The sequence below is a fragment of the Rhincodon typus genome, chromosome 1, assembly GCF_021869965.1.
Source record: "Rhincodon typus isolate 14 chromosome 1, sRhiTyp1.1, whole genome shotgun sequence".
Lineage (NCBI taxonomy): Eukaryota > Metazoa > Chordata > Chondrichthyes > Orectolobiformes > Rhincodontidae > Rhincodon > Rhincodon typus.
The window spans coordinates 151,558,476-151,583,232 of NC_063332.1; the positions used below are offsets into that span (position 1 = coordinate 151,558,476).

The following is a 24,757-nucleotide window of genomic DNA, read 5'->3' on the forward strand; positions in this document are numbered from 1 at the left end:
CTGACGTTTCAGGCCTAGACCCTTCATCAGAAAAGGGTCTAGGCCCGAAACGTCAGCCTTCCTGCTCCTATGATGCTGCTTGGCCTGCTGTGTTCATTCAGCTCTACACCTTTTTATCTCAGATTCTCCAGCATCTGCAGTTCCTACTATCTCCCTACCCTTGAACTATTTAATATGTGTTAGTATATAGTACAGGCTGTATCTTAACCTGTATTTATTTTGAAGGGAATTCATGCTGAAAACTTTTGTTTTCCAGAGCATTTGAAGAAGCCAATTAATAATTTCTTTAAATGTTTCTCATTATGAGGTTTTCTTTTAGCGATTCAGTGGGACATATAATTCAAATGTGTGGAAGATAACTAGGCCAGCCTGGATATCTTAAAATAAGCCAGTGTTTATTATATTTCTGCCATTTTACAATTGTTTTGCTTTTATCTATATAAGAACAAAGCAGCATTTTTAATGTATGGTTTGCTAATTCATTGTGCTGGATTTATTTTGTAAGATGACTGGTATGAACAGCTGTACCCTCTGGTAGTTACTTTAAAGGACTGTGTCAAGGAAGTGATTGACAGAGCAAAGAAGGCCATGGTATTTGTTCTTCTTCAAGATTATGGTTCCAATATATCTCAGGCCCTGGCGTTGCATCAGAGGAGAGATGTTGTCTTCAGCCAAGCAGTAAGTGCATATTTCATCACCTCATAATGCAATACAAAGGGAATAAATTAGATGGTTATGAACCCGTTTAATTACATGTTCCACAGCATACAATAGGAACTCAAGGTCATGATAATCAAGCACATATTACTTACATGATCATAAGTCTCTGGGTGTGGCTATCTAAAATTGCCATTAACAATAAGCATTCACATTAATTTGCTTCCCTCCAATCTTTTACCTTTCTCTCAAGAGCATTGATTTGTGCTTCAGCATATTTCCACACTCTCAGCTTTCATATGATATCTGATTCAAAAATCATGAACATGTAGACTCAAGCAGTGAATTCTGACTAACGAGCAATATCACAGCATGTTTGACTTTGTACACCTCCAGTGCACAGATGTGAACCTATTTTGATAGGAGCTACTGATAATGATTAGTAAGTACCCTGTCATACTAGTTCATCCTCTGGACCCTGCAAACAATTGCAGCCGTGGCTGAGATAGGAGAATGTGACACAGATCTGTGATTGGCGATCGGATGATGCTAGTTTATATATGTTAGTATATGCAATTTCCTGTTGAGCCATCAGGAAATATATTTGGGTGTTGATTTGAAGTATAGTTTGCCCAAGCCCAGTACATGAACTATGAAAGGTTCTACTTGACTGCCAGGGTTTGAGTTCACTTTTGCCAGCATATTGAGTGAATGTTCCACATTAGACGAGTAGAAGAGCATTTTGAATTGGAAAAACACTGCAGCACTTCAATAATGGATTGTCTTTAATGGGATCACAGATCTCATGAGGGGTAAAGTTATCATCTACTGATCTCATTGCGGATCTCTGTCATGTAGATTCTAAATTTTGCTCTGCTGTTCTGAAAATGTATAAAACTATCTCAAATTTCCAGATAAGAATGTCTTTAGAACATATAATCATGTTGTCTAGTGGGATTTACGTTTTGTTTGATATACAAATATGTAATTTTCCCTCCTTGCTTTTAACTGTAAGGAAATCTCATCACATGTTACAGTAAAATACATTTTTTTATTTGGGTAAAGAAAACTGAAACACTGGGAGAAATAAGTATAAAAACTAATCATATTAATAAAAGACAGGACAATAGAAATAGTAACAGAATCTACCAGTAAAAACTTGAAAGTTTTACATTAACAATCTCTGTACATACCAAAGCGCCCAATACATGGCAAGTAACATTCAACATGAGTACCAGACAATGGCCATCTTCAACAAAGGAGAATCTAACCATCTTCTTTTGACATTCATTACAATCGTTGAATCCTTTACTATCGACATTCTGGGGCTAACCTTTAATGTTGAAACTCAACTCGACCAATCATATAAACAAACTGTGGCTATAAAGGCAGTTTGGATACTCTGACCTTTGCAGCAAGTAACTCACCTCCTGACTCCAATCAGGAGCATTATTGAATACTCTCCACTTGTGTGGATGGGTGCAGCTCCAACAACATCCAAGCAGGTTTACATCTACAAAACGAGGCAGCCCACTTGATTGGCACCCCATTCATCACCTTCAGCATTCACTCCCTTCACCACTGGCAGTGGCAACAGTCTGTGCTAGCTACAAGATGCACCGCTTTATCTCACCAAGGACCTTTCAAACCCAAACCTCTAACTCCTACAAGAACAAAGGAAGCAAATGTAAAGGAGCATCATCATTTTCAAGTTCCCATGCAAGCCATATACCATACTGACTTTGAAACTATATCACTGTTCCTTCACTGTCATTGGGTCAAAACCTTGGAATTTCCTTCCTGACAGAACTGCAGTTTTCTCTCCATCCCAAACATTGCAACTGTTCAGGAAGGCAGCTCACCACCATACTGATTGTAAAGAGGTCAGCCAGGTGGATCTCATAGAATGAGTCCCCTGATTGCAGTTTATAATCTGGTGCAGTCAGGGACCCCTGGCTGACAGATAAAAACAGGAGTGTGAGAGGTTCCATTCACTCTGAGAGCTGGCTCTGAGGGAGCTGAATCAGTGACAAGAACTCTCTGCGTGTAAATAAAGAGTGACTTGGTAATGGGATACCAGCCTCTATAGAGTTAATTCAGTGGAAATGAAAGAAAAAGCACACTCTGGAAGAAATTTGCTCGCAATAATCTTCTTTGTGTTGGGGGTAAGCATTTCTGGCATCATGGTGTTATTTGGGAAGCTTGACACATTCAATCCTGCCATTGAAGACTGGGCCCAGTGTTATGGACCAGACCAGACCCCCTCAAAATATTTTAAGAAGGTAGCCTAGACCCTAACTTTTTCTTATTTGAAAGGAAGATGTGAAGTTTTGTGTTCCTGGCACAATGCGACTAGTCAAACTATTCAACATTAATGAAAACATAATTTATTTAAACAGTATAGTTAAAACACAAACAAAAGAAAGCAGAATGTAGAATAAATTAGCTATTGGAAAACTTAACCAAATAATAGATACAGTAACTATTAGTAATGAACTGTTCCAATATAGTAATATCCCATAAACACACCCCTTGGCATAAAGGCAAATTCAGACGCAGATTCTTACATTCTTGTCTCCAATCCAGAAGGAAGAGACATCAAGAGAAAATTCAGGGAGTGTAGAAGCCAAGAGACATTCACTGAAGCTTCCAACTCTTTTGAGACCTTAAACAGCTTCTGATGTTACTGAAAAAAACAAAATCAGAAATCTGGATTTGAGAGCTAGCCACATTCACTTAAGGCTGCTTCCATCATTCCAACTTTAAAAAAATACCTAAGCCTCATAAGTTGTTTACCTAAGTCATCTTCCAATAGCCAGTTTTTCACCTCTGCTTTGCAACCTCTCTTCAAAGAAATCCAGGACAAGTAACCTTGTAAAGTGACTGCATCATCACATCAGAATGTGGAAAGAATGCTTTATTTTTTCCAGGCAAGTGGCATGGGGGCAGATGAAAAGCAATAAGTAGTTCTCCTGACAGCTTGAGGACCTGTAACTTTTTTGGTTATTAAGAGCCTAACTTTCCATGAGGCACTGGATACTAAAACCTTTCAAGAGTTGATGGATTTAGTTAAGGAATATTGTGACCCCAACTCTCCTCTAATTCTGAGACGCTATCAGTTTTACTCAGCATTTCGAGAGCCAGGTGAATCTGTATCAGGATTTTTAAGTAGGTTAAGGTGACTGGCAGACGCATGTTACTTTGGTTTAACCGTTAATGAGATACTGAGAGACTGATTGGTGTGTGGGATTAATGATGTAACCATGCAAAAGCACTTACTAGCTGAAGTCCAACTGGACTTCAAACAGGCACTACAACTGGCTTTATCATTGGAAATGAAGCAAGTGGAGCACAAGAGTTGCAAGGTATTCTGATGGACGTGGACACCCTCACCAGTTCAGCTGAGCTTGGGGAACAACACTTGAGTGGTTGTAAGGGTCACTGCGGGTGTCCCCTCTGACTTCACCTGCGAGAAGTGCACCCAACTCCAGCTTCTCAAAAACCATGTTAGGGAACTGGAGCTGGAGCTGGATGAACTCCGGATCATTCGGGAGGCTGAGGCAGTGATAGAGAGGAGTTACAGGGAGGTGGTCACACCATAGTTACAGGAAAAAGGTAGCTGGGTGACTGTCAGGAAGGGGAAAGGGAATAGGCAGACAGTGCAGGGATCCCTTGTGGCCATTCCCCTCAATAATAAGCATACCGTTTTGGATACTGTTGCGGGGGATGACCTACCAGGGAAAGGCCATAGCGGACAGGTCTCTGGCACTGACCCTGGCTCTGTGGCAAAGAAGGGAAAGGGGGAGAATAGGAGAGCAACTGTAGTGGGGGATTCAATAGTAAAATGCACAGACAGGTGGTTTTGTGGATGCGAACGAGATGAAAGGATGGTATGTTGCCTCCCGGGTGCCAGGGTCTGTGACATCTCTGATCGTGTCTTCAAGATTCTTAAGGGGGAGGGTGAGCAACCAGCAGTCATGGTACACATCGGTACCAATGACATAGGTAGAAAAAGGACTGAGAATGTGAAAAATGAGTACAGGGAGTTAGGTTGGAAGCTGAAGTCCAGGACAAACAGGGTAGTTATCTCTGGATTACTACCAGTGCCACGTGATAACGAGGTAAGAAATAGGGAGAGAGTGCAGCTAAACACATGGCTACAGGGCTGGTGTAGGAGGGAGGGCTTCCAATATGTGGATAATTGGAGCACATTCTGGGGAAGGTGGGACCTGTACAGTAAGGACGGGTTGCACCTGAACCGGAAGGGCACAAATATCCTGGGAGGGAGGTTAGCTAGAGCTGTACGGGATGGTTTAAACTAGTTTGGCAGGGGGTGGGGAACCGGATTTATAATTCAGAGGATGAGGTATTCGGCCTTCCAACAGACACAACAGGGAGTGAGGTGGTTTATAAAGAAATGCGGTCGATGGAGCATAATTGAGGACACCGAGATGGTTTGAGGTGTGTATACTTCAATGCTAGAAGTATCAGAAATAAAGCGGATAAACTCAGAGCATGGGTCGGTACTTGGAACTATGATGTTGTGGCCATTACAGAAACTTGGGTAACTCAGGGAGAGGAATGGTTGTTGGAAGTTCCAGGATTTAGATGCTTTAAAAGAAATAGGGAGGGTGGAAAAAGAGGTGGGGGACTGGCATTGCTAGTCAGGGCGAGTATAGCAGCTACTGAAAGGCAGTTCGAGAATGATATGTCTACAGAGTCAGTTGGGTTGAGATCAGGAACAAGAAAGGAGCAGTCACTTTGTTAGGCTTTTTTTACAGACCCCCTAATAGTTGCAGAGAAGTAGAAGAGCAGATTGGGAGGCATATACTGGAAAGGTGCAGAAGTCACAGGGTTGTAGTCATGGGTGACTTCAACTTTCAAAGTATTGATTGGAAACATTTTAGTTGTAATAGTTTAGATGGAGCAGATTTTGTCCAGTGCGCTCAGGAAGGATTCCTGACACAGTATGTAGATAGACCAACACGAGGAGAGGCCACTTTGGATTTGGTGCTTGGCAACGAACCGGGCCAAGTGTTAGACCTGTTGGTAGGAGAGCATTTTGGCAGTAGCGATGAAACTCTGTTTCTTTCACGATAGTCATGGATAAGGATAGGTACATACGGCAGGGTAAAGTTTACAATTGGGGGAAGGGTAATTACAATTCAGTTAGGCAAGAACTGGGTAACGTAAATTGGGAACAGATGCTGTCAGGGAAGAGTACCACAGAAATGTGGAGATTGTTTAAGGAATGCATACTGCATATGCTTGATATGTTTGTCCCTAGCAGGCAGAGAAGATGCGGTCGAGTGAGGGAGCCATGGTTCTCGAGAGAGGTCGAACGACTGGTTAAGAGGAAGAAGGAAGATTATGTAAGGTTTAGGAAAAGAGGAACGGAAAAGGCTCAGAGGGATACAAGTTAGCCAGGAAGGAGCTGAAGAAAGGGCTTAGGAGAGTTCTAAGGGGGCATGAGAAAACCTTGGCGGATAGGATCAAGGAAAACTCCAAGGCTTTTTACACGTATGTGCAGAATAAGAGAATGACCAGAGAAAGGGTAGGGCCGATCAAGGATTGTAAAGGGAATTTGTGCACAGAGCCTAATGAGATAGGAGAGGTCCTTAATGAACACTTTTCTTCAGTATTCACAACTGAGAGGGACCCAGTTGTAGAGGAGGATGTTGTGAAACAGGCAGGTAGGCTAGAGAAGGTTGATGTTAGTAAAGAAGATGTGCTAGGAATTTTGAGGAAGTTGAAGATAGATAAGTCCCCTGGGCCTGATGGGATTTATCCAAGGATTCTATGGGACGTGAGGGACGAGATTGCAGGGTCTTTGGCGACGATCTTTTCGTCCTCACTGTCCACGGGTATAGTGCCGGAAGATTGGAAGGAGGCAAATGTCATTCCCTTGTTCAAAAAAGGGAACAGGGATAACCCCGGAAATTACAGGCCAGTTAGTCTTAAGTCAGTGGTGGGCAAATTGTTGGAGGGGGCTCTGAGAGACAGGATTTATGATCATTTGGAAAGGCACAGTTTGATTTGTGATAGTCAGCATGGATTTGTGAGGGGTAGATCATGCCTCACAAACTTTATTGAATTCTTTGAAGAGGTGACCAAACACGTGGATGAAGGTGGAGCAGTGGATGTGCTATACATGGATTTAAGTAAGGCGTTTGATAAGGTTCCCCATGGTAGGATCATGCAGAAGGTAAAGAGGCATGGGATAGGGGGAAATGTGGCAGTTTGGATTCAGAATTGGCTGACCCTTTGAAGACAAAGGGTGGTAGTGGACGGAAAATATTCAACATGGTGCTCGTTATGACTGGTGTACCAAAAGGATCTGTTCTGGGTCCTCTTCCATTTGTGATTTTTGTAAATGATTTGGATGAAGGAGTGGAAGGATGGATTAGCAAGTTCGCGGATGATAGGAAGGTAGGTCACGTTGTGGTCAGTGCAGAGGGCTGTTCTAGGTTACAAAGTGACATTGATAGAATGCAGAGCTGGGCTGAGAAGTGGTGGATGGAGTTTAACCCTGAAAAGTGTGAGGTGATTCATTTTGGAAGGACAAACTTGAAAGCAGAATACAGGGTTAACGGAAAGATTCTTGGCAGTGTGGAGGAGCAGAGGGATCTTGGGGTTCATGTTCACAGTTCCCTGAGAGCTGCCACCCAGGTGGATAGAGTTGTTAAGAAGGCGTATGGTGTGTTAGCTTTCATTAATAGAGGGATTGAGTTCAAGCGCCGTGAAGTTATGCTCCAGCTATACAAAAGCCTGGTTCGGCCACATCTGGAGTATTGTGTCCAGTTCTGGTCACATCATTACAGGAAAGATGTGGAAGCGTTAGAAAAGGTGCAGAGGAGAATTACCAGGATGTTGCCTGGAATGGAGGGAAGGTCTTACGAGGAAAGGTGGAGAGAGCTAGGGCTTTTCTCTTTAGAACGACGAAGGATGAGAGGTGACGATAGAGGCGTACAAAATGATCAGAGGTATAGATAGAGTAGACAGCCAGAGACTTTTTCCTAGGGTGGAGGTAGCTTTTACGAGGAGACATAGTTTTAAAGTGAAAGGAGGTAGATATTGGGGAGATGTCAGAGGTAGGTTCTTTACTCAGAGAGTGGTAGGGGCGTGGAATGCATTGCCGGAGAGGGTAGTGGAGTCGGCCTCATTAAGGGCATTTAAGCGGCTATTAGATAGGCATGTGGATGATAATATAGGGTAGGGATGGAGGTTAGATAGACCTTAGGTTTAGGGTAAAAGTTCGGCACAACATCGTGGGCCGAAGGGACTGTACTGTGCTGTACTGTTCTATGTTCTATGTTCTTTGAGTGAAGGCAATTGCATAGTCTCATTCAGGATATATCCTGAACAAAGGTCAGCCCACAGCAAAAAGCCAAGTGTTAAAATTTTCTTCAGGATCTGAGCCAGCAAGCTATTGCAGTTGCTGCCAGTATGTGGGCTTGACACAGCAGAAGAGTCCCACTGGACCTAAATTGATTAAGTGAACTCATTGGCCAGTATTCAGGAGAGTGCACAGCCTGGAAAGGACACCGATATCTTTATGAATGTAAATTTGTAATAATAATAGACCACAAACCCTGCCAGGTCTACTTAAAGAGGACAAGGCAGTGCCAACCATCATTTCAGGCCAAATTCAGCGGTGGGCACTAATTCTAGGTGTGTATAATTACAAATTGGAAGCTGTTGGAAGATCAAGTTGCAAATGGTAAGGTCCTGGGGAGTGTTGCTGAACAAAGAGACCTTGGAGTGCAGGTTCTTAGTACCTTGAAAGTGGAGTCGCTGGTAGACAGGATAGTGAAGAAAGTGTTTGGTATGCTCGTCTTTATTGGTCAGTGCATTGAGTATAGAGTTGGGACGTCATGTTATGGCTGTATAGAACATTGTTAAGCCATTTTTGGGATATTACATTCAATTCTGGTCTCCCTGCTCTTGGAAGGATGTTGTGAAACTTGAAAGGGTTCAGAAAAGATTTAAAAGGACGTTGCGAGGGTTGGAGATTTTGAGCTATAAGAAGAGGCTGAATAGGCTGAGGCTATTTTCCCAGGGGTACCAGAGGCTGAGGGGTGACCTTCTAGAAATTTATAAAATCATGAGGGGCATGGATAGGATGAAAGGCTAAGGTCTTTTACCCAGGGTAGGGGAGCCCAAAACTAGAGGGCATAGGCTTAAGGTGAGAGGGGAAAGTTTGAAAAGGGACTGAAGGGGTAACTTTTTCACACAGAGGGTGCTGTGTGTATGGAATGAGCTGCCAGAGGAAGTGGTGGAGGCTGGTATGATTATAACATTTAAAAGGCATCTGGATGGGAACATGAAAAGGAAGGGTTTACAAAGATATGTGCCAAATACTGGCAAATGGGACTGGATTAATTTGGGATATCTGGTCGGCACAGACACGTTGCACTGAATGGTCTGTTTACATGCTGCACAGCTCTATGATTCGAAGCACATGGACCATATGAAAGCTGCAAACTCGCAAATGGTGCACAAAAAAAATGTGTCCGACTCCTTGACCGCCTTTCCAACTGTTCTGGAACCCATGGGTTCTCACTCTCAATGAAGCATGAAGATACCTGGGAATCTGAGATGGAGACAGCAGATATCACTACCTCAACACCTTTGCCACCTGAAGAAGAGAATGAATTTCTTCCAAGACATTCTGGGCTCAAGAGGCAAGCTACTGTGTGTTACACACTGCCCATATCAGAGCAGAGTTGGAGAAACCTGATCCGGTGCTAAAATGCCCCAGGATGAGCTACTAAAAAAAAGAACTAGCCTTTGTCATTGGATTCGGAGGGGGAGGGATGTAGTGATCCTAACAAAGTTGGCCAGGTGGACCCACAGAATTTGACTTCCCTGATTGCGGCTGTTAATCTGGTCCAGTCAGGGAGCCCTGATAAGTACAGAAATGTCAGACATCCTGTTCAGTTTCTGAGCTGGCTCTGAGGGAGCTGGATCAGCATCATTGACTCTCCATGTGTCAATAAAGAGTGACTTGGCGATGGGATACTGGCCTCTGTTGAGTTATTTCAGCCATCACTTTCTCAAGAGCAATTAAGAATGGCCAATGAATGTTGCCCTGGCCTACAATCCCCAAGTCCTCTGATTGAATAATTAAAAAAAACACCTTAGTAAATGACTAGACACCATTTTTTTTTGGCTCTGTTCATTCTATAATCAACATTGTGGTACAGAGCCATCTAGATCAGGAAATCCCCATCTTACAATGCACAGAAGAAAAACCTTTAATATATTCTAATGAAAAGGCTCAAAATTCTTCCTGTGCAATAGTGAACGATAGGGGGTAACCATTGACAACAAGGTGCAGGGCTGGATGAACACAGCAGGCCAAGCAGCATCATAGGAGCAGAAAGGCTGACGTTTCAGGCCTAGACCCTTCATCAGAAAAGGGGGAGGGAAAGGGGGTTCTGAAATAAATAGGGAGAGAGTGGGAGGCGGATAGAAGATAGATAGAGGAGAGGATAGGTGGAGAGGAAACAGACAGGTCGAAGAGGTGGGGATGGAGTCAGTAAAGGTGAGTGTAGATGGGGAGTTAGGAAGGGGATAGGTTAGTCCAGGGAGGACGGACAGGTCAAGGGGGCGGGATGAGGTTAGTCGGTAGGAGATGGGGGTGTGGCTTGAGGTGGGAGGAGGGGATGGGTGTAGGTGGGAGGAAGAACAGGTTAGGGAGGCAGGGACGAGCTGGACTGGTTTTGGGATGCGGTAGGGGGAGGGGAGATTTTGAAGCTTGTAAAATCCACATTGATACCATTGGGCTGCAGGGTTCCCAAGCGGAACATGAGTTGCTGTTCCTGCAACCTTCGGGTGGCATCGTTGTGGCACTGCAGGAGGCCCAGGATGGACATGTCGTCTGAGGAATGGGAGAGGGAGTTGAAATGGTTTGCGACTGGGAGGTGCAGTTGTTGATTGCGAACTGAGTGTAGGTGTTCTGCAAAGCGGTCCCCGAGCCTCCGCTTGGTCTCCCTGATGTAGAGGAAGCCACACCGGGTACAGCGGATGCAGTATACCACATTGGCAGATGTGCAGGTGAACATCTGCTTGATGTGGAAAGTTTTCTTGGGGCCTGGGATGGGGGTGAGGGAGGAGGTATGGGGGCAGGTGTAGCACTTCCTGCGGTTGCAGGGAAAAGTGCCGGGTGTGGTGGGGCTGGAGGGGAGTGTGGAGCGGACAAGGGAGTCACGGAGAGAGTGGTCCCTCCGGAAAGCAGATAAGGGTGGGGAGGGAAAGATGTCTTTGGTGGTGGGGTCGGATTGCAGATGGCGGAAGTGTCGGAGGATGATGCGTTGGATCTGGAGGTTGGTGGGGTGGTATGTGAGGACAGGGGGATTCTTTTTTGGTTCTTATTGCGTGGACGGGGTGTGAGGGATGAGTTGCGGGAGATGTGGGAGACACGGTTGAGGGCGTTCTCGACCACTGAGGGGGGGAAGTTACGGTCCTTGAAAAACGAGGACAACTGAGATGTACGGGAGTGGAATGCCTCATCCTGGGAGCAGATGCGGCGGAGGCGAAGGAATTGGGAATAGGGGATAGCATTTTTGCAGGAAGGTGGGTGGGAGGAGATGTATTCTAGGTAGCTGTGGGAGACGGTGGGCTTGAAATGAATATCGATTTCTCGGTGGTTGCCCGATATGGAGACAGAGAGGTCCAGGAAGGGGAGAGAGGTTTTAGAGATGGTCCAGGTAAACTTAAGGTTGGGGTGGAAGGTGTTGGTGAAGTGGATGAACTGTTCGAGCTCCTTGTGGGAGCACGAGGCAGCGCCGATACAGTCATCAATGTAACGGAGGAAGAGGTGGGGTTTAGGGCCAGTGTAGGTACGGAAGAGGGATTGTTCCACGTAACCTACAAAGAGGCAGGCGTAGCTTGGGCCCATGCGGGTACCCATGGCCACCCCTTTTGTCTGTAGGAAGTGGGAGGAATTGAAAGAGAAGTTGTTGAGGGTTAGGACGAGTTTGGCTAAGCGGATGAGGGTGTCAGTGGAGGGGGACTGGTCGGGCCTGCGGGACAGGAAGAAGCGGAGGGCCTTTAGGCCATCTGCATGGGGAATGCAGGTGTAGAGGGACTGGACGTCCATGGTAAAGATGAGGTGTTGGGGACCGGGGAATTGGAAGTTCTGGAGGAGGTGGAGAGCGTGGGTGGTGTCACGGACATAGGTAGGGAGTTCCTGGACCAATGGGGAGAAGATGGAGTCCAGATAGTTGGAGATCAGTTTGGTGGGGCAGGAGCAGGCAGAGACAATGTGTCGACCAGGGCATTCAGGTTTGTGGATTTTGGGAAGGAGATAGAAGCGGGCAGTGCAGCGTTGGGGAACGATGAGGTTGGAGGCCGTGGGTGGGAGGTCACCTGAGGTGATGAGGTTGTGGATGGTTTGGGAGATGATGGCTTGGTGCTCAGGGGTGGGGTCATGATCAAGGGCGCGGTAGGAGGAGGTGTCGGAGAGTTGGCGTCTGGCTTCGGTGATGTAGAGGTCAGTGCGCCATACTACAACTGCACCTCCCTTGTCCGCGGGTTTTATGGTGAGGTTGGGATTGGAGCGGAGGGAGCGGAGGGCTGCACGTTCTGCGGGGGAGAGGTTGGAGTGGGTGAGAGGGGTGGAGAGGTTGAGGCGATTGATGTCTCGATGGCAGTTGGACATGAAGAGGTCAAGGGAGGGTAGGAGGCCTTGGGGTAACCATTCTTTGGTTAGCTGAATTCTGCAAGTATAAATGTGATAACTAACCTGTTAATCTGTTTTTAATTAATTTTATTGAGAGGAATGCCTAAAGACCAGGAGAAATCAATTATTTTTTAAGAATAGCAAAAAAGAGTCAAGCACCAGAACCCAGTTTTTGTCTCATCTGAAGGATAAGAATGCTGACAATTAGGTTGAATTTATTTTTTATATTCTATCCATTACATCAGTGTTGAAGCCAGAAATCTGTGATTTGTAGACTTCAAGGACAGAAAGATATTTAGCTTGAATTCTTAGCACCCACTCACTTTGTGTTTACTTGGAGGCTGCTATCCACCGTGGAATGCATTGCTTTTGAGCCAGAGGGCTGGAAGGATTTGTAATTGTGGAGGACCATTGAGATGCTGCATGCACAATGAAGTTGGTAGTCCATGAATATTAATAAGGTTTGTATGCAATGGCAGAACTAAAAGTAAGAGTAAGAGTAGCAAAGGGAAGATAACTTTGCTCAGCAGAGAAGGTTGTTGACCTTTTTCCCTGCACTGCTGTGCGTTCCATCTGAGTCTGGAGACAGGACTGACCTGGGCCACTCTGTTCAGGCTGGCTGTGTTTGATGTTTTGCCTGCTGCTTGTCCTCCAAGTAGATGATGGCCCTTCTCTCAACCAGCAGGACCTCCAGGTCTCCATCTGGACTGTAGGGTGCTAGCTTCCCGCAGTGAGCCATATTGGTTTCCCAAGAAGGGAGTGTGCGAGGGAATTCCTAGCTTGTAGCATCTGAAGTAGTCTGCATTTGGTCTTTAAATATGACACCAATGACTTTTAAGCTGGAAGGTGAAGACAGTGGTGTGAATTTCATCTCTCTCATAGTATTATTGCATAAGAAGGATGTCAGACCAGATGGATAATTAATCAGGTGAAGAGTGGAAGATAACATAAGAAAAGTCAGTGTGAGTCATGATGAAATCGGCTCATAATGTAATTCTGGATCATAAAATAATTCAGTACTGCAATTGTATTTCTTCTTAGGTGTGTGTTCAAATTCTGGAGTGGTACTTAACCTCATTAACTCATAAATCAAAAGTGAAAGCGCTAGGACATTCAATAACTTTGTCCCCTGTATGCTCATATACTCATAATGAGTAGTCATAGGACAATACAGTCTGAGATCTGATAATAGCACAGAAGGAATGTACATACAGATGTGTCAGTATCAGACTGATATATTGTAGTGCTGTAATAGTTGGGAGTTCAGCATTTTCTATAAATGCTACATTTGAGCAATTCTTATCAGAACTCTGCAACACTCATAATCTAAGCCATCTCATTTTCTAAAAAAAATTTCATACACATGTCAAAAGGAATTGTCAAGTTTCGGTTCCAAAGAAGGCAAGAATCCCAACTACAATTTCCCAATCTCTAAAACTGAAGTAGAATGCTACTTGTTCTTGCTTGATCATTTAATTAACTGTAAAACACTTTTAACTTGTGATTATTCCAAATTGTTTGATTGACTTGGCTTTTGTTACCAAAGCGAATAAAATCCTGTAGACCAAATACAACTTGCAGAAAACCAAATACTCCAACCATTACAATTAAAAATTTAAAACATAATTATGTTGTTATCAATATTTTAAATTTTAAATAAGGTGTTGTACTGCAGTCTAATTTACTGTTGGAATAACATATCAAATAAAGAACAGTAATCAATTAATAGATGTTTTGTTAATGATACAAAATTTACCTTTACTTCGGACGTAAGTAGCCCATTCAGCCCACTGTGCCTGCTCCTATATTTGACATGATCATGGCTGATCAAATGTTTCAATGCCTTTTACCCATAAAATCCCCATAACGTTTTATGCCATTGGTTATCAGAAATTTGAATAACTAAGAATAAAATTTTCCGTCAGGTTAAGTACGTTATGTTTGTTCACGACATCAACCCATTGGACAATTTTCTTCTTACGTACTTGTAATATTAAGTCCATTTTTTTGCCTCAGTATTTTCACTTGCATTATTCATCAGTCTTAAGACAAATTTTAATTTCTTTCCACTCAGATTCCACTGTACTAATTGCATCATTTCTTATCCCAGCAAATAATACATTCCAAGATACAATTACAAGATAACTTTCATCCACCTCAAATAAAAGCAAAATACTGCGGATGCTGAACTGAAGAAGTCATGTGTTCAAAACGTTAATTCTGTTTCTCTCTTCATAGATGCTCCAGACCTGCTGAGTTTCTCCAGTATGTTTTTCTTTAATCCACCTCATCTTATTTCTCTAAAAATAACATTTACCAGAAATGGAAAATATTTACCAGAAACAAATCACAAACACCTATAAATCTGTCTTTTTGAATGCCCTGAATACTTTCCTTTTCACTCTTAATGGTATGCGCCCAGCTAGTCAATTCTACATATTCGGAAGCCTTGCGATCTGGTTGTGTGTATTGCCCAGTGCAGCAGAAGGCAACAGCAACCACTGCAGTACTTTGCCAGAAATAGCCATGGATAATACAGAAGTCCGTGACTGTTAATTCCCTTTTAGGATCTGTATTGGAAAAGAAAGTGAGCTCCCCCAAGAAGGTGACAATTGCCAGGAGCTACTCCCCAGTCAAAAATCCAATTTATTTACAAATTAGCCAGTAGGTTTCTGAAGGTTTAATTTTCTTGCCGATCACAACTTATGGAAGAACTAGTGAGCTGACTTCCTGAATTGATTTATGCTACTGCATTATGTACTCATTTAAGAAAAATAAATGGAAAGTGGAACATAATAGTAACCGGGTAGAATAAGGGCAGAGAATGAACCTAATGAGCAGATATGCTTTGAGGCAAAATGGCAGGACTCCACTTAAAGTTACTCTGCATAAAACTATGCATCATCTGCTGAATACAAATCTGTGAGCAACATCATGAGAGATCATTCAGGGTTGTAAATTTATTCCAAACTCTGATATTTGAATGTTATTACAATTACTGTCGATCTGTAAAATATTTCTTCATTTAAGACCACAAGATAAATGAACAGAATTCGGCCATTTGACCTGTCAAGTCTGCTTCACGATTCAGTCATGGCTGATGTTTCTAAGCCCTTTTCTGTCTTTTTCCCATCACCTTCGATCCTCTTACTATCCACAGCCTATCTATCTCTGCCTTAAATAAATTCAGTTACTTGGGTTCCACAGCCTTCTGTAGCAATGAGTTCCATGGATTCACCACCCTCTGGCTGAAGAAATTCCCCTTCGTCTCTGTTCCAAAGGTTTGTCCCTTTACTCTGAGGTTGTGCCCTCAGGTCCTAGTCCCTGGTACTAGTGGAAAGATCTTCTCCACATCCACTTTATCCAGACCCCTCAGTATTCTGTAAACAGCAATGAGATTACACCCTCCTCCCCCCTCTCTTCTCCCCCCCCCCCCATCCTTCTAAAGTCCATTGAGTACAAACCCAGAGCCTTCAACCGCTCCTCATAAGACAAGCTTTTCATCCCTGGGTTCATTCTTATAAACCTCTCTGGACACTCTCCAAGGCCAGCACAATCTTCCTTAGATGCAGGGCCTAAAACTGCTGGCAATATTCTAAAGATGTTCTGACCACAGCCTTCTAAATCTTCAGCAATACATCTTTGCTCTTGTATTGTACACTATCTTGAAATGAATGCTAACATTGCATTTGTCTTCCTAACTGCCAACAGAACTTGCATGTTAACCTTTAAAATGCTAAACTAGGACTCCTAAGCCCCCTTGTACTTTCAAAGCTTTTTCACATTTAGAAAATAGTCTGCGTCTCTATTCTTCCTACTAAAGCGCATAACCTCATACTTTCCCACTTTGTAGTCCATCTGACACTCCTTTGACCACTCTCCTAGCCTGTCTAAGTTGTTCTGTAGCCTCCCACCTCCTCAGTACTGTCTCTCCATCTATCTTTGTGCCATCTGCAAACTTAGCAACGATGCCTTCAGTTCCTTCATCCAGATAATTAGCATGTAACGTGAATAGTTGTGGTCCCAACACTGACTCCAATGTCACCTACTGCCATCCTGAAAAAGACCCCTTTATCCCCAGTTTCTACCTTCTATCAATCAGACAATCTTCTATCCGTGCCTGTATCTTGCCCCTAGTAACATGGGCTCTTAACTTATTTAACAGTCTCCTTGTCAAAGGCCTTCTGGAAATCCAAATAGATCATGTCTACTGGTCTTCCTTTGAAGGTGTAATGAGCAAAGATTTCAAACAGATTTGTCAGACATGACCTCCCTTTGATTAACCAATGCTGACACAGCCCTATTTTACCACGCACTCCAAGTATTCCACAATCTCATTCTTGATAATGGACTCTAAAATCTTACCAATGACTGAGGTCAAGCTAACTAGACTATAATTTCTTGCCTTCTCCCTCCATCCCTAAATAGGGGTGTTAAATTACTGATTTTCCATTCCTCTGGGACCTCCTGACTCCAGTGATTTCTGAAAGATCATCACCAATGCCTCCACAATCTCCTCAGCTATCTCCTTCAGAATCATCCAGTCTCGGTGATTTATCCTTCAGACTTTACAGCTTCCCCTGCACCTTCTCCTTAGTAATGGCCAGTACACTCACCTCTGCTCCCTAACTCCTTGAAAGTACTCAAATTTCCCACCCTGAAGACTGATGCAAATTCAGTTCCTCCACTATTTTTTTGTTCCTCATAATGACTTCTCCAGCCTCATTTTCTGGTGGTCTAATGTCCGTTTTTGCTTTCTTTTTCCTTTTATATATTTAAAAAACTCTTGCAGTCTTCTTTTATATTACTAGCTAGCTTATCTTCCTACTCATTTTCTCCCCAGGTTGCTTTATTAATTGTTGTCTGCTGGATTTTAGAGGCTTACCAAACTTCCGGCTTCTCACTAATCTTCACTTGTTTCCTTTTATCAGTATTTAAATTCTATACTGCCAAGCAGTTACATCTGGATTAATGTTTAGTTATTTTCTCACACACTCTCACATCAGTTCGTTCCTGAGGAGTGTTGACAGCACCTTGGGAGATCTAGTCATTGCCTTTTAATGCTTTTGGACAACATGATAACTATGAATTGAGATCATTCAATCCTGCTGTATAACTACTTAAAGATTGCCACTGCAAAATTTGCACTTTTGAAACTGAACAAGGTTGTAAAAGGAACAAAAACAGAAAGTGTTTCACCATTAGTGTTTGGACCTGAAGTGTTATTTCTGTTTTCTCTCTCCATGGTTGCTGCCAGACCGACTGATTATTTCCTGCACTTTCTACTCTTATTTCAACATTCCATTATCTGCCACTTTTTGCAGTCAAAGAATCCCTACGGTGTGGAAACGGGCCCTTTGGCCCAACAAGTCCACACCCATCCTTGGAGCATCCCACCCAGACCCATCCCCCTAAAACCCACCTAATCTACACATCCCTGAATACTACAAGCAATTTAGCATGATCAATCCACCTAGCCTGCACATCTTTGGACTGTGGGAGGAAACCGGAGCACCCAGACGAAACCCACGCAGATGCAGAGAGAATGTTCAAACTCTACACAGACAGTTGCCCGGAATTGAACGCAGGTCCCTGGCGCTGTGAGCCAGCAGAGCCACCGTGCCGCCCCAATTAAAGCTTGGGTCCTTTTCGCTGAAAGGCCCCAAAAATGCTTGGATTCCCTCCGGCAGGGAATTGAACCCCAGTCTTCCGCATGTCAGGCAGGGATACTAACCACTACACTACCGCGGACCTCTTAAAAATATTTTTTTTCCAACTTAGTGAGGACACCTGATCGGCATAGTCGGCAGCAGCCCAGAACTCCTGGTCTCAAGCAATCCGATAGCCTCAGCCTCCGAGTCGCTGGATTACAGGTGCATGCCACCATGCCCGGCTAACACGATCGGCAAGCGCTCATTTTGCCACAACCTGGGATTGAACCAGGGACCTTTAGATCTTCAGTCTAATGCTCTCCCAACTGAATTATTTTGACTGGCGATTTTCTTCTGTCCAAGATAATGTCCATTGCATTAAAAAGTTTTCAGTTTTTTGTTTTAGTGCTATTGCAATCTCCATATTTCAGAGAACGTCTTCCCTGTTGCTTCCATAGGTTTGAAATAGGAAGTATAATACTGTTAATTTTATCCTATCCTGTAATACTTACATTAAGTCTTGAAAAAATTATACCTGAAAATTATTTTGTTTATTAAATAAAACTGCACAATTTATTTTCAAATTAATACTTTACTACTTTTCTTTGCATCAGCTTGCCGGTCTCGTCTGTGGTTTTGTGATCAAACTGCACACGTGTTTACACGACCAGGACTTCCTATTGCAGCTTCACACTGTGGGTTTGCTTGTACAGTTTGAAGGACTTCTCAGCACATACAGTAAGTAACCCATGTTGTTTTTCAGCAGTTTAAGGTGCTTGTTGGATGTGGTCAATTTGCCTCGCTGATGACTAGAACACAGCTTTCAGGAGCATTAAATATAATAGTGGAGTGGTGAATTGGGCTAATGAGACACACAGTGCATGCATGTAACAACTAAGGACTGGACAATAAAAGATAATGTTGCCTCAAGCACATGAGCCCTGGATAAGAAAAAAATTTATAGCACACATATAAATACATGCTTTATAATTGCATAGGTTCTATAATTTTACTGTAACTGCTTTAGTGTTAAGGTTTTACTTCTAGAGTTTGAACCTTCCATTACTAGAACCACGGATTTATTACTGTAATTAACCCTTTAAACTATGCAAACAAAGCCATTGTGAACATTGTTTATGGCATATTAAAAAAAAATGACTGGTGTTTTCTGCCTTAATGAATGGATTATCTGTAAATATGTTTAAAAAAATCAGTCAAACCTTAGAACTGACTATGGAATTTTTTTCCATGATTTTGGGGAGTTACTAACTCACATTTCAACAGATGCATTAACTTGTTAAAAAACAGAGAACTTTTAGGTGAATGCATTGACATTATTATCCTACAACAAAAAGTCAGGGTTTTCAGTTCAAGCATTCTCATTTATAGTGCCTGCCAAGGTTCATACAATGGGATTCTTAAAAGCATTTCATATTGGGGTTTTAATGTACTATCTGAAAAGATTTTTTAATACATATTTTTGCAAATTCAGGTGATGAGATTTATGGTGTCACCACTCCCAGGTGCTGTGGTAACAAATTCAGCTTTTGAACTCTACATAATCTATTATTATAAAAAGTAGACATTGCTGTCAGTTTATAGTTCTTTCCAATATCTTGTATATTTGCACCTGCCTCTTTCTGCATATATTCTATTTTGGATATTCTCCTAGTATAATGCCATAGATTTTTCCCATGTGTCACTGTACCAGAACATATGTGGATATTGATGAATGAAGTCGCTCAAGAAATTGAGAGGGAATATTTTAGAATGAAGAAATTGGATACACTGTGTTGCACCAACTAATTTTATGTGACTTCTCAAATAGCATATTTTCAAACTTATCACCTAGAGAGGAAATGGGGATGTTTCCACTTGACAGGAAGTTACTGATGAGGATACAGGGTGTTATTCATTTAATGTCGTCACAAACATATTGAGGAGAAAGGTTACAAGAGATTTCTTTTCATGGAGGATTGTTAAAGTCTATGTGCTTTGACAGAGAGACTGGTTAACACATGGTTAAGACCACGGCATGTTCTGCAAAAGATTTGAAGAGATATTTGAACAGAGGAAGGTACACAAATATGAAGAGGAAGTGGGATTAGTTTTAGATTGCTTTTGCAGAGTTTGTATAGACATGGGGGGAACAAATGGCCTCCTTCTGTAGCATGACTTGCTTTTGTATTTTAAATGCATATGGCACAACAAGATTAAAAACCAAAGCAAAATTGCTTTTAAAGGATTATTTAAGAATGAGTACAATCTTAGACATTAATAAGTTTATTAATAGCATTAATAGCAATAATAACATTAATAGCTCCTAGCAACTTCCTTTGGTTGTGTTTCACTTTGTATATAACAAAAACAAAATAATTATGAGACCATGGTCCTGAATTTCTCTAAAACTGCCAATAAGCAAGAAATCCTGTTCACATTTATAAACACCGCTTTTGATGAAGTTATTGCACTGGAACAGGAACTGTTTGAACAAAGCTGAAGGCCCGTGACACTTGTTTCTAGAATTTTATTTTGCCATGCAGGTGTAACAGTAAAATTTTAAGGTTCTTTAAAATTCCTGTATTTCTACCCTTAAAGGTAATATAGTACATTTACAAAAATATAAATCTCTTCTGTAGTCTTTATTTTGTGCATTTCACAACTTCCTTATGTTTTTCTTTCTTGAAAAGAAAAAGGTCAGTTTACTTTCCATCAGAGATAGCAAGAACTGCAGATGCTGGAGTCAGAGATAACAGTGTGGAGCTGGAGGAGCACAGCAGGCCAGGCAGCACCAGAGGAGCAGGAAAGTTGACTTTTCGGGTCGGGACCCTTCTTCAGGAATCTGAAGTCCCAACCTGAAACGTCAACTTTCCTGCTCCAGTGATGCTGCCTGGCCTGCTGTGTTCCTCCAGCTCCACACTAGTTTAATTTCCATGATTATTTGAATGCACATTGGGTTTCAAACGATTAACAAATTTTCCAGCTGTTTTGTGTTGTTGTAACTACATGTCAAGGCCTGAAGATGACACCAAAGGTCTTCTACTTGAGACTTCTAAAGCTTTTTCTTCGCTGTTCAACTTTTGTGTTGTTTCTAATCATCTGTCTTGACCTCTGTGCTTTGCCATTCTCTTTCTAATGACCTTGTTCTGTCAGAAATCTGGAGCCATTTGCTTAGGGATAAGGATACTACCACTGTGCCTCAAGAGAGCCCCTCACAAGACTCATAATGTATTATACATCACAGACAGTTCTTAATAGAGTTGTTCTCCCTCTCTTTCCCAGTCTTACCCTCAACTGTTTCCTAATGTTGTTGAGCATCAGCTGAAAGATAGATTGTTTTACCTTAAAAAGCCTTAATCCATCTAATTAAACTTATTTTAACACTACACCAAACAGATCTTATTCCTCTCTCATCAATGGAAATGAGCGCCAATTACTTCTCATAATGTAAGTCTCTCATCCTTCATATCTTCTTAATTTTCTTTTATTTCTTTTTCATGGCCTTGACATTCTTCCTAAAGTAAGGTACGCAAAAGTGGATGCAATATATATTAATTTCCATCTACCACATAATTATATTCTTTTGCAAACTTCTGTAGTCATAGAGTCATAGAGATGTACAGTACGGAAACAGACCCTTTGGTCCAACTTGTCCATGCTGATCAGATATCCTAAATTAATCTAATCCCATTTGCCAGAATTTGGCCCATATCTCTCCACACCCTTCCTATTCATGTACCCATTCAGATGCCTTTCAAATGTTGTAATTTTACCAGCGTCCATCACTTCCTCTGGCAGGTCATTCCATACATGCACACCCTCTGCGTGAAAAAGTTGCCCCTTAGGTCCCTTCAAAATCTTTTTCCTCTCACCTTAACCCTATACCCTCTAGTTTTGGACTTCCTTACCCTGGGGAAAAGACTTTGACTGTTCACCCTATTCATGCCCTTTATGATTTTATAAAGCTCTATAAGGTCACCCCTCAGCCTCTGATGCTCCAGGGAAAATAGCCCGAACCTATTCAGCCTTTCCATACAGCTCAAACCGTCCGACTCTGACAATATTCTTGTAAATCTTTTCTGAATCCAATTATGATCACAGCTTTTTGATTTGATTGATTTTATTGTCGTGTGTACCGAAATACATTGAAAAGCTTTGTTTACGAGCGGTACAGGCAGATTGCAGCAAGCAAAGACTTACAGGCATAGAGGTTACATTATCTGGGGCTAAACTCCATTCAGCAGTCTGATAACAGCCAGAAAGAAACTGTCCCTGAACTGCTTGTGCGTGTGTCCTAATGGAAGAGGTTGTATAAAGTAATTACCAGGGTGCGATGGTTCTTTGATGATGTTGGCCCCCTTTCCACAGCAGCGGGCCGTGTAAACAGAGTCCCTGGATGGAAGGTTGGCTTCCGTGATGGTCTGGGCTGTGCACAACACCTTCTGTAGTTTCTTTCGGTCCTGGGCAGAGCATTTGCCACACCAGGCCGTTATGCACCCGGACAGTATGCTTTCAATGGTGCATCTGTAGAAGTTGGTAAGGGACCTTATGGACATGCCAAATTTCCTGAGCCACCTGAGGAAGAAGAGGTGTTGTTGTGCTTTCTTGACTGTCTCAATTTGCCTTACTTCTGATTTGGTGTCAAACCAAATTTTGATATTATGTCTTCAGTTCTTAAATACACATTATTGATATATACAGGAAATAAAATCAGTCCCAACACAAATCCTTCTGAAACATCATTTGGCACATTCTGAGAGTATCCTATTTCCACATATGGCTTCTTTCTGCCCACTAACTATAAATTATTGATGTGCTTTATTCTTCTTAATTTCAGACACCATTATCTTTACCATAGATTTGTATTTGATACTTCTTCAAATGCTCAGTGAAAATTCAGATAACCCACATAACAGTTCTATTGAAATTTATACTATTAGTATTCTACTTTTAGATTCTATTTCTTCCTAACTATAGATATTTACAAATAAGTAACCAATTGTTTGCTAAATCACTTGAAAGCAAAGTGCAGTTGAAATATTTAGATACATTCACTGTGTTTCATCAGAAATGAAAAATATATAAAATTAATGGACTTGTAACATATGTGTTTCATATCTGACTTGTACAGGAGCTCAGGGACTGACAACATGTCTAATTGAAGAATCCTTAATGACCAACAAATGTAGTTATAGCTAATGAAGGGGAGCTGATTTTGAAATGCCCCATATATTGTAACTCATTGTAGAACTGGTAAAACGTTAACTAGGGATATCAAGCACCAGCGGTAGATTGCTAACCCCTCCAATTATTATCATCATCATCTTGAGTTCACCGCCCAAAGGCAAATCATTAGAGGTTATTCAGCAAGTCTTGGCAAAGTGCCCACTATATTTTACAATGGGTAGGGCAAGGAGATAGGGCCCACATATACTTCAGCTAGAATGAGGTTTGAACTTTGTGCGAGCTAGCTGTCTATTCAAGCAAATACCCTTCCATTATCCCCCTATTATATCACTTATCAAATCTGCAGCTTTTGATAATGACCAAGAACAACTCCCTGCTTAGATTCTTAGTCAGCTGGAATTTAGTTACAAAACGTTGCTGCCTCTTTTGTACTATCTAGGTTTTTGGAAAGCCTGGTTAACATTTGGAGATATTTGCAGTCTGTAGAAGAGCTGAAAAAATTCCATGCATTATAGCTAAATGCTTTAAAGTACCTACATTTTAAAAATTTCCACTACAGTTCTAGCACTACTAATACAGCCCTCTGTGAGATGTGTTAAGTAAGCCTGATCTGGTGATAGAAGCTGAGATATTCCTAGTTTATGCTACTTAGTACTTTATTTTTTAATGCAGTTTACTGAATGGGAATGTACCTGACTGTGTTTGTTAGTCAGAAATGTCTGGAATTTTGGAATAAAATTGAAGCTGTTATTCAAAAGTTTCAGCCATAATTGCTGACATTTTGTCTCTAATGCTAAGAATGGTCTCCATGAGAATGTTTATTGGTAGAATCAGCATTCATATAGGAAATCAACTGATTTTCGATTTCCAAACTTCATTGACCTTGTGTGATGGTTTGAAACAGCAGGTACAATATAGTACTGCACTTTGCTGACTCTTACTCTGTTGTCAGGATATTCACGATGACCAAGGAGTCCAGAACTAGGGGTCATAGTCTAAGGATATGGGATAGACCTTTTAGGACTGAGATAAGATGAAATTTCTTCACCTAGAAACTGGTAAGCCTGTGAAATTTTTTGCCACAGAAAGTGGTTGAGGCCCGGACAACGTATATTTCCAAGAAGGAGTTAGATATAGTTCTGTGGACTAAAGGGATCAAAAGGTACAGGGAGAAAGTGAGAACAGTGAACTGAGTATGATGATAAGTCATGATCGTATTGAATGACAGAGCAGACTCAAAGTGCTGAATGGCCTACTCCTGTACTACGTTTATATTTCATTGTCAACGTTCAAGCTCAGAGACATAGTGTCTAAGTTCTATGGACTAAGCTTTGGTTAAGCCCATAAACCACACGAGTGTAAATTCCACAGGTGGGTTTTATCTTAGTGTTTCCATCCAAAAGGAAGTGCCAACCCACACACAGCACGCCCCAACCAAATTATTCAATTATGACCTTTCCGGGGACCTGCAGTAACCTGTGACGAAATCATAAAACTCAGCTGACCTTTAGACATCTTAGTGACCCTTTTAATGTATTTTTTTCAAAAGAAAACGTGGTTCTGAAAGGTTCCAAAC

General features: G+C 42.0%; 1 protein-coding gene and 1 non-coding gene across 2 annotated transcripts in view; one reads left to right on the plus strand and one right to left on the minus strand.

Moving 5' to 3' along the window:
• inpp4b (inositol polyphosphate-4-phosphatase type II B) overlaps positions 1 to 24,757 on the plus strand; it is a 718,933-nt gene that overhangs the window by 611,186 nt on the left and 82,990 nt on the right. Inside the window, exons 18-19 of the mRNA XM_048597564.1 lie at positions 506 to 678; positions 18,609 to 18,732. Of these exons, the coding sequence (XP_048453521.1) occupies positions 506 to 678; positions 18,609 to 18,732 (297 nt within the window). The remainder of the gene's footprint in view (positions 1 to 505; positions 679 to 18,608; positions 18,733 to 24,757) is intronic.
• trnaf-gaa lies at positions 18,263 to 18,335 on the minus strand. Its single transcript has one exon. It is a non-coding gene; the product is annotated as a tRNA-Phe (tRNA).